The sequence below is a fragment of the Bactrocera neohumeralis genome, chromosome 4, assembly GCF_024586455.1.
Source record: "Bactrocera neohumeralis isolate Rockhampton chromosome 4, APGP_CSIRO_Bneo_wtdbg2-racon-allhic-juicebox.fasta_v2, whole genome shotgun sequence".
Classification (NCBI taxonomy): domain Eukaryota; kingdom Metazoa; phylum Arthropoda; class Insecta; order Diptera; family Tephritidae; genus Bactrocera; species Bactrocera neohumeralis.
In genome coordinates, this window is record NC_065921.1 from 78889453 (window position 1) to 78900193 (window position 10741).

Sequence of the window (10741 nt, forward strand, 5' to 3'; positions counted from 1 at the left end):
CCATCGCGCAAAGGACCATAAATCTTTCGCAGAAGCTTTCTCTCGAAAACTCGTAACGTCGAGTCATCAGATGTTGTCATCGTTCATGCCTCTGCACCATATAGACAGAACAGGGATGATGAGTGACTTATAGAGTTTTGTTTTTGTTCCTCGAGAGAGGACTTTACTTCTCAACCACCTACTCAGTTCGAAGTAGCAACTGTTGACAAGAGTTATTCTGCGTTGGATTTCGAGGCTGACATTGTTGTTGCTGTGATTACTGGTTCCAAGATAGACGAAATTATCTACGACTTCGAAGTTATGACTGCCTACAGTGACGTGGGAGCCAAGACGCGAATATGACGAATATATTTGTTGATTGTTAACTGATGGCAGGAGATATTTCGTCTTGACCTCGGTCACTACCAGACCCATTTGCTTCGCGTCTTTGTTCAAGAAGCAGCACTAACAGCACGGTTGTTATGACCAATGATATCGATGTCATCGGCATACGCCAGCAATTGTACAGCCTTGGAGAAAATTCTACCTTCTCTATTCTGCGAATTATTTTCTTCAGCAGTAGACTGAAGAAGTCGCCTTGTCTGAAACCTCGTTTGGTATCGAACGGCTCGGAGGGGTTCTTCCCGAATCTGTCCTGCGCCTTAAACCTAAGCCCACGTCATTATTACTTTTAGTACAGTAATGCGCGATTACCCAAAGTGAGCTGTATGCTAGTAACTCAATCAGGCATTGCCTACACTTCGGCGCCGTGGTGTGACGAAATTCATTTTAAGCTCAAAGTACTGAAAAAAGAGCTGCAAAAAGTATGCGAAGTTCGGAGAGCAATCCACTTGTAAAGCTTACGGCTTCTTACCATCAACATTTATAAGTCACTTGTATATTCTGTATTGAAGCAAATTTTTTCTTTGATGATCATGAAAAGCTAAAGCATTCGTTTGAATAAAATTCAATTGAATGTCAGTGAAAAATTTTAATTATATTTTTTTACAATACAAAAAATTATTTTCTCGCTAAGCGTATATTTTAAATTAATTTCTACTTAAGCCAAATTGAAAGCGAAACTTAGTTTAAAGCATAAGAAATTTCAATACTAACAAAAAAAATTTTGCCAAATGGATGTTTCGCCCAGCAGAAATAGTGTCGGCAGTGGAAGCAAACACGGTAAGACTTGAAGACAACAGTGAATATAGCAGGGAATTGGTTTCGTTAGACATAGAGTTGCAAAAAATATAATTTTCTAGTAACTAGCTCATTATCACCCGGCCGTAAGGATCTTTCCAAATCCATACCTAAATTAAATGGTGAACAAATTCTCAAGCAAAAGGTCGAGTCGAAGCCACCACAAGCGGACAGTGCAGTCGAAAATGTGGCCGTCAGCAATGTTGCAAAGAACACGACAGCCAACAGCGGCGCGGAGTCCAAACCCAACTTCGCAAGATCGAAAACTGTGAGTAGGGGGTTGAGAAAAAAATCGAAAGCAAGACTGCTTTGCTCGAGCACTCAATAAAATTCAAATAAATTTTGATTTTTTCTGCATTTTACGCTCTTTTTTATTTTTTTTTATAATTTTTACCCATACAACTAGTTGGCGGCAGCGCAAAACTCGGCGCAAACGAAAATACCCATGAAACGCGCGGTACGTAAGCACGACTACAAGAAGAGACGTTCAAAACTCATTTTTTTTTTATATTTTCCACACGATAGGGTGCCAATACAACTACAAAGTCGGCGACTACGCCACGTCTCACGCATCGCCAGCAAATGCGTTCCGCCTCGAAAATCAGCTTGACCATCAAAGAGGTGGGCGCCGGCAAAAAACTCGAGCCAAATATGTCCAAACTGAGCTTCAAAGCCAACACGTCGACGAATCTGAAGACGCCGCATACGAAAGTGCAGACCGCGCGCAGCGCAGGAGTCTCCAAACGCAGTGGTAAGTGGTCCAATAAATAAACAAGTGTGCATTATAAGTATTTAACTGCTTTCACGTTATTTCAGCCAGCACAGTTTCCTGCCGCAGCGATAATCGTAAGACCGAAGAGACGTTGTCGCAACTCACCAAGGTGAGTTCGGCTGCGGGTGATCAGGAGACTGGCGGCGGTGGTGGTCAAGTATTAAGCGCACGCGAACGCGTTGTCGAAAATAATAAGCTAAAGGTATTCGAGGGTCTACAACGTAAACTACAGGATATGCAAACGGACTTCATGCAGAAGTTCGAAACGCTTAAACGTACCTCGCCCGATAAACTGAAGACGGACTTTAAATTCATAACGATGGTGCGAAATGATGAATACAAATTAGTGTTGAAGGACGATCATATGGTGAAGATGCCCAAAAAGTTGCGTAAGTATGCATGTATTTAATACAAAGCAGCTTTCGGTAGCGTTATTGTCTTCCTGAAGCTGCGGATTCCGTAAACGATTTTAAAGAGAAAGTGCGCAGTGCAGTGGAGAGTTCGCTCATGTCTGTGGTAGACAATCTAAAGGACATACAAAGCGATCCAGACCGCATGCTGAACTTGGATGATGCCCATAACTACTTAGGAAGGCAGCAGGTAAGTAGCAGTTGTACAGTCCGAAGTTCTTGGAGAGTTGTTCGGCAGAAAACGTTGTTAGATAGAGAAAACCAAAGTGATCTTAGATATTGATGATAGCCAGAGCTCTGAGTTAACGTTAATCTATCTTATTTGATAATTTCTTAGAGGTTTTGTAGAGCAGCAGGTTCTCTGATCTCCAAACCGCTCATCTATTGATCTATACACGCTCATCTGAGATTATGCGGATTTCTTCAGGTATACGATAATTTTCGCCTGATATTACTTATGAACACTACTCTGAGAACCCTTCTTCTATTCTTATTTAAAAGTATGGTTTCCATCCACAACCTTTTGATCTTGCCTTCTAAGCATAAAGTAAACTTGGTCCGAAGCTCATCATAGACCCATTAAGCCTTGTAAAAGTATGACTGGCTGTCCTATTTAAACACTTGTCAAATTGTCATAGGAGATATGGTTTCAAGCGGGTTACAAGTCCCTTCCGCTAGATCTAGTAAAAAGTTGTAGATGATTTCAAAGGGGTCAGGAGTCCGTACTGTTTTCATTTATCTATTAGAGATTAGTAGAATTAAAACTTACAGGATAGTAAGGTACATTTTTGGCTGGAATCTGTATTTTATGAGTGAAACCCAGACCAAGTATATTGTTTGTACGAAGGTATTATTAACAATACTCCATACTGATCAGGTACGATGGCAAGTCATTCCTTAAAAATACACGTGTAGCTCCTAAAGTACGTTCATCTATAAATGTAGCTACCAAATCCTTAACCTAAAGGATCAATCTGCGATTTCTCATTTGACTTTTGACATACAAATGAAAAAATCTCTTCTAACTATTCTTTTAAACCCCAAACTTTCTACCTTCTAGAACAAAAAAATGCAAGATCTTTTTGAGTGTGTGAATGCGCTAGCCAATGCCAAAGATACGGAGATGGATGCGCAAATCGTTAGGATGCAGAAAGAAATACAGGTCTCTAACAAATAAAGGTTATATACATGACAAGAAACGTCTTAACAAAGTCTTTTCATAATCCTTTAGGAGGGTAAAAAAGCTTTACAGATAGCCGAGAAAAAATTAACCGAGCTGAAAGCTATACACACGAGTGAGTTAGAAGCTTTGGAGAAAGATTTGAAAGAGAAAACTGATGCCGATACAATGAAGCGCGAAAATCAAATCGCAGAGGTAGGTTAAATAAGAACGGAGAAAAAGGCGAGAGAGTTACTTTTTTTTACTTTTTTTCAACGTGAATCACGTTATAGATGAATCGTAAATTGCGCAATTTAGAAAAACAGCATGATAAATTGAAAACCACATTGCAACAGAATACGGAAGAATGCAGCCATGGACAAACCGAGAAGGCGAAACTGCTAGATGAGCTCAAAACCTGTAAAGATAAGTAAGTAAATTTGGTTATGAAGTGTGTTAAAACTCGCAGGGTCTCAAATACTTAGTTCACCAAGTTGAATATTTACCTATAAAAAAGGTGGACCATTTCGAGGTTCCCTATTTTCTTAAAGAAAAAACATATAAATTTCAAATTTTATGGGGAATGTTTAGTATCATTCGAAAGAACATTCTTTGATATTTTTTGAAGCTTATCTCTTTCAAATGTTGGCCACGGCTATGTCCCACATGGTCCATCCGTTGAGTCCAATTTTCGATGACTCGTTCGAGCATTTCGACTGGTAACTGGCGAATGGCACGCGTGATGTTTTGCTCCAAGGCCTGAATCGAATCGTCGTTGTCCGCATTTACATTAGACTTTATATATGCCCACAGGGAAAAATCTAACGGTGTGATAACACACGATCTTGAGCCAATCGACCGGCCCAAAACGTGAATGAATATGCATACCAAAGTGTTATCTTAATAAATCCGTCTTGTTGAAAACAAATGTCGCCGAGATCACGACCTTCAATTTCAGGCATCAAATAGTCTTTTATCAGGGTTTGGTAAGAGTCGCCATTGACGGTTACGTTCTCATATTTCATGTACTTAAATTAATCTTACGATCTTAGAACTGCCCAATGAGGCCAAAATTGTAAGGGAACGTGCTCTTCTAAATATATCCACTAGTCCTCACTCTCCTTCTCGCTTTAGCATACAAGCGCTCAATAAGAAGTTGACACAAGCTGAGAACCAATTGAGTCACGAGAAGAAAGATAAACATGAGAAGAACGACACCATACAAAAACTTGAAGTTGAACTTGAAAAATACAAAAAGGAATTGGAAGAGGCACTCCAGGCAAAGCCAACACCTGAACAACACAATCATGAGAAAGAACTGAAAAAGGAAGTACACAAATTAAAAGGAAAAGTCGAAAATTTAGAAAAAGAGAAGCAAGAATTTATTACGCAGGTCGAGCAACTACAAGAGGTAAGCGAATGAGTGAAATAAGTAGAAACTCTATAGCAACAATTTATTTGTGTAATCGAAATTCCACAGGATATTAAAGTAATGGATAAGTTACGGCATAGAATTCATGATCTGGAGGAAGAGAATCGGTAAGTGAGCGTTAATGTGATGAGTATGCGGTTATAGAGCTTAAACGAATAGAAACCGGCGGTTTCTCTCTCTCTCTCTCTCTGCCTAATTCTTACAATGCATGAGTAAATATTCGCTACACATGTTCCATGATTTCTTGCTTGAACAACGTGGCTCTATAGTTATAGTTTTTACTTTAAAAAACTCAGCAACTCGTATTTCAAGCACCACACTAATGTTTCCTTACTTAAAATTTCGTGTTCTCATCATGTTTGTTTACGCCTACATCAGGGATTTATTGGCACGCGAGAAGAATGCCTTGGAAAATGTGGAGTTACCCAAAGAGTTCCAAGCAGAGGTAAGTCTTATTATATATACCATAGCACCAAGCATGTTTGAGCTGAAAACGTGACTTTCCACTTACAGCTCTGTAGACTGCGTCAGTCAGAGACTGAGAAAGCGCGTGAGATTGAGAAACTCAAAATTCAACTATCCAAAGCCCACTACAATATCGAACAATTGGAGGAGCAAATACGGCGCGATCAACAACTGTTGGAGGTGCGTTCCGAATTGATCAATTCACTGCAGACCAACGATCATACTCAGCGCATACAATTGGATCAGATATTTGCCGAAGTTGGCGTCAAAAATAATACCATCAATGAGGTATGGGTGAGTTTACTGACGTAAAGATCTTTACACATCTCATGCATATTGCTTCCTTTTCGTCCACACATTGCTTGTAGTTAAATAATGATTTGCGCACAAAATCGGAAGAATTCCAAAATCTCTTCAACACCTTGAGCAACAAACAAATGGAGCTGTCGCGTCAGGAGCATATGATCAAATTGTTGGAGGAGAGTAATGAGCGTAGTCAGATGTTGCGTGTGAAGCAGGAAGAGAAGATCGGCCGTATGGAGGAGGAGATTGCGCGGCTGAAGCAAACAATGTAAGTGTGTATGATCCTCTTGATTGAATACGCTTTAAAACTAAGCGATACTAAAGTTACATTTTAATCTAAGGTTTCCATTTATGTAAATCAGATACCGCAAGCGTTAGCTGTCTGACCCAACTTATCACACAGCGAGTACTCAGGTTCTTCAGCAAATTTATTGCTCCTTCTCTATCTTAAGAGCTATGACTATAGTCGTCAGGTTTTATTTAAGAAAACCATGTACAATAATATTATACAAAGTATTGTCTGAAGCTATTAGATTCCCATCTTTCTGGCTGCTTTTGGATTCCATCCCAAAAATAACTACTCTGGCTTGGCGACCAAGAATAAATCAAGCCAATTTTTGATACCCTGTTCTGATGTGAACCGTGTTCTAGTGATGGGCTCTGCATTGATCCAACCAAATGAAGTCAGAATGGCCACCTTTCTGGCTGTTTGTGGATTCCATCCCAAAATAACTACTCTGGCTTGGCTTCCCAGCCTCTGTTTTTCATATAATTTTTAACCGATCTAGCAACATGGGTCGAGAGTTATTATGATGGAAAATGGTCAATATGGAATAGCGAGGTTGTCTAGTCTCGATGCTTTCGGCATCGCTGGCTTTAATTTGATGAGATCTTGTCGGTTGCGGTGCCCAATAAGAGTTTCAACCGGTTTTAGAAGCTCATAACACAGCACGTCCTTCAGATCCCTCCAAAAACAGATTGTTATCTTGAAATGTTCTCTATGTTGTGGATCGCGGTCCCCATTGATGGTTTCATCCGGTTTTAGAAGCTCATAATACAGCACGTTCTTCTGGTCTCACCAACATTATCTTAACGTCATGGCTTTGCCGTGACTTTCGAATGTGTCTGACAACTTTTAAACGTTTTGAAATGACTTCTTGTGTAACTCCCAAACATTTTCCGAGCTTTTCTTGTATTTGACAACTTCAGAGCGTATTGTTTCCAGTTCCTCATCTTCAAACTTTTTCGGGCGTCGAAGACTTTCTTCATTTTTCAAGCTAAAATCAGCACTTCTAAATCGTTCAAATCACGTTTGGCACTTCCGGTCAGCTCGAGCATATTCATCATATTTCTATTCATTCAAAGTTGGTAAATTTTTCTGTATAGAACTTAGGTTGTTTTCTTCCATAAGTGGTATGATATTGGTAGAGGCTTACCTACCAAATAATTTCCACCACCATTTATTGCTTTTGGTGTAGTCGTGGGGAGGAACCAATAATTAACAGTCAGTTTCATAAAAGAGCTGAAAGTTAAATATATCCATATATTAACGGTATACATATACATATGTATATAGTATATGGCACAATACTTTTGGTGGTTGAAGATCTGATATATTATAGCAGTAGACTTCGTGAGAATATTTTTCATGTTACCAAGGTCTCTTGGTTTAGGGTCGACAAGGTCTCTGAGGAGACTTGAAAGCGTAGCTCTTCTAGCTTTTCTTTGATTAATGTTGAGATTACCACATTCAGAAGACCAGCAGTATCTAGAAAATTTCACCACTTTTTTATTCCTTATCGTTTTATGTCCTCACGTTTAGACGATCATAATACATAACCATTTACAGTATATACATATATGTACTTAAATGTTGCTGAACTGAAACTATTCAATCAACTCCTCTTTCCTCCTACTCAGCGCTCTATATCAACACAATGTACTTGGCAATGCCGGCTGCAAGAATCTGATCTATCAACCAGTGGTTGGCGCCGATGACTACAACGAGAATCTCTACTATTATACGAGTGAGAGGCGACGTAAACGGCAGGTAGATATCAATGTAAAGAAATATGAAGTCTAATTTGAACAAAAACAAAAAGAAAATTACAAAAAATATTTCACAAAATAATCAAGGATCTGCAAATGAAATAATCCGCACACTGGCAAGGATATCGTACGCAAGGATGTTATTATGTATTATGAATGGATGTGTGATGTGATGTCTGAGTTGTTGTTTGATTAATGCTTCAATATGTGTATAACTGTATATAACAACTGTCCACATATATATATATACATATATACGAGTGTGTGAAAAAATTAATGTATATATGTATCAAATGATGAGGCGCTAGAAAGCCAGGCCGAACTTTCGTGCTCTACAAAATTAAAATGCATTTATTGTTGTTTTATGTATATACTATATATGCATGTATGTATGTAGTTATATGTACAAACATAATTATAACTGAAGGCTGAGCCGGAAGTTTACCTGTAATACAAAATTAATTTAATAAATAAATAAAAATCTATAAAATGCAACTCTGTCGATTTGTTTTCCTCGCAGAAAACCGGTAGTAACCGCCACTGACCGTCGGCAATAATCTTTGCATTGCATCGCATAAATCTCTTGATTGATTTGCGAACATTGTGGAAATTGGCGCAATCAATTGAAATCATTTATAAACATGATTACTCGTCGATAGATCAAATAAATGATAATTAGTATGAATTATGATGTGACAAAGCGATGCCGAATCGATTATGTTGCCTTGTGTGCGGTGTGTGTCTATGCGAGCCTTCTGATTGCCGCAAACGGGGTGTATTGTTGACCGTTACAGTGTAGCGAGCTTAACAAAATTTTGTATAAAAATATAGGTTAGCTTAGGTTAGGTTAATCTGGTGGGCCAATAAGGTACATAGACCAGTTTGGGAGCTTTGCGATACCAGTCAGTTTCTAAATAAAAACATAAAAAATTAGTGATTTTAGAATCATCATGACAGCCTGTTGAACTAGAAATCTGCTGTTGAACTTGAAATCTGGGGTGTTCAAGACTTTTTAACCAGTCTACAACTTTCAGCTCCGCAAGCATTTTTCTAAACAGTTCGACGTTGTTTTATGCACCTATAACAACAACAATAGTACACTTAGTAGCTCAGAGAACTCAATATTGAAACTCATTGTACGGGGATACATTACTCTTAACGAAGCGAAGGTTTTTACCACGAAGTAGACTTAAAACTATGACCTGTAGACCTCTATCTTTAGACCACCACTTTTTCGATATATTTTTGTTATTAACTATAATAACTCTAAAGACTTTGATTCCCACGAAAGCGTAAAGGAGGCGACATCATTTTCTTCAAAAAAAGTTTTCGGTAATGCCCTTTTCTAAATAACTGTTGAAGAACGGAACCAGAATATTATCCGGTCAAGAGCTGTCAACTCGGCACCAATCCTCGAAATTACTTCAGGAATGTTTACTGCCACTACCACAACAGAGAGGTTCTAGCTTTTTATAATAGAAAACTTTAAAGAAAGAATCCTAATGGTCGAGTTCGAAGATCTTCGAATACTTCCATTGGGTTTATAACTATATTCGAGCGGTTTGCTAAGAGATGATGTAACTTGATTATTATTTTCCATTACTTCAATAATCCGAACCAGATTTGGCTTGAAAGACAGTACGTCCTAGTTTGAAGATGAGATACCGGAAGCAGAAGCCGATGAATACAGGAAGAGCTCTCAGAATCTTTGAGAGTTACACAAGAAACCATTTCAAAACGCTTAAAAGCAGTCTGATACATTCAAAAGCAAGGAAATTGGGTGTCAGATGAATTGAAGCCAAGAGGCGTTGAAAGACAATTTTGCATTTCCGAAATGCTGCTTGAACGCTACAAAAATAAGTCGTTTTTGCAACAGATTGTGACCGGTCCTGAAAAAGGGATCCATTACCACAATCTTAAACGCAAAATGTTATATGACAAACCAGCGGAATCGACGGCATAGCTTAATACTCATGACGTCAAGGTAATGTACAGTTTTTGGTGGGATCAGAAGGCCGTGCTGTATTATGGTCTTCCAAATCGGTGTGAAACCCTTAATGGGGACTGCAATAAACAACAATTCTCAAATTAAGGCGATCAATTGCCGAAAAACGTTCGGGATTTCCGACTAAACGTGAGGCAACAGCTTTCCATCATAACAATGGGAAGGCTGGGAACCAAGCCATGTTCTCTTCTGTCTACCATTTCTTGATCGAGAGAGGACTTTACTTTGCCTACTCAGTCCCAAGTAGCACCTATTCGCAAGAGTTATTCTGCGTTGGATTTCGAGTCCGACGTTGTTAATGTTGGTTCCAAGATAGACGAAATTATCTGCGACTTCAAAGTTTTGACTATCAGCAGTGACGTGTCGCGACTGCTTGTTTGATGACAGAAGATATTTCGTCTTGCCCTCGTTCACTACCAGACCCATTTGCTTCGCGCGTCCCTCTTACTTTAAATAAATATAAGATATGATCGCCCAATGTGTTAGAATGAAACACTTTGTTATACCAAAAGTAAACTTCGAATTTAGAAGAGATTATCGTCGAGATTAAAACAAAGGTTTCTTTGTATTATCATTTTTTATTTCGTAGGCTGACATAGAGTCTATAAAAGCATTACAGCGTTTACACCGATTTGCTAAGCGTTTATTACATGTAGATCTCGCCATCATTACTTAAGTTTAGACAATAGGGAAAAAATACAGGTTGTCAAATGTGGAGAAATAAGTTACTTGCTGAGTGTTGTTTCCTTTTGTCTTTGGCCGCCGAAGTTTAGATTTAGGAAAAAAGTAGTTGATCTTTTGATCAATCAAAATTAATTTCTTGTAACGAAAACATGAAGTTGTGAAGGGTAGAGTTTAACTGCAGGCGAAGTCAACATTTTTTTCTTGTTTTGACTTATCGTGGATTTCGGTGTTTACTTAATCTCGTTACATTTTGTTTAAAGTAAAGATTTAAGCTTATGTACGT

General features: G+C 38.6%; 2 protein-coding genes across 5 annotated transcripts in view; one reads left to right on the forward strand and one right to left on the reverse strand.

The window, feature by feature from the left end:
- LOC126756776 (spondin-1-like) overlaps positions 1-10741 on the reverse strand; it is an 80975-nt gene that overhangs the window by 9327 nt on the left and 60907 nt on the right. The window lies entirely within an intron of this gene.
- Positions 969-8264, forward strand: LOC126756778 (early endosome antigen 1). 4 transcript variants are annotated; one of them, XM_050470152.1, is made up of 16 exons: positions 969-1161; positions 1242-1447; positions 1586-1636; positions 1705-1930; positions 1996-2340; positions 2400-2551; positions 3422-3523; positions 3593-3736; positions 3814-3950; positions 4655-4931; positions 5001-5059; positions 5331-5397; positions 5466-5711; positions 5786-5988; positions 7641-7782; positions 7857-8264. In XM_050470152.1, exons 1-16 carry the CDS (start codon positions 1113-1115, stop codon positions 7872-7874), a joined length of 2424 nt encoding a protein of 807 aa, XP_050326109.1. In that variant the 5' UTR covers positions 969-1112; the 3' UTR covers positions 7875-8264. The 4 variants fall into 4 exon arrangements, with proteins under 4 accessions (XP_050326109.1, XP_050326111.1, XP_050326108.1 ...); XM_050470154.1 differs by having other exon boundaries at positions 7641-7770; XM_050470151.1 differs by having other exon boundaries at positions 7641-8264.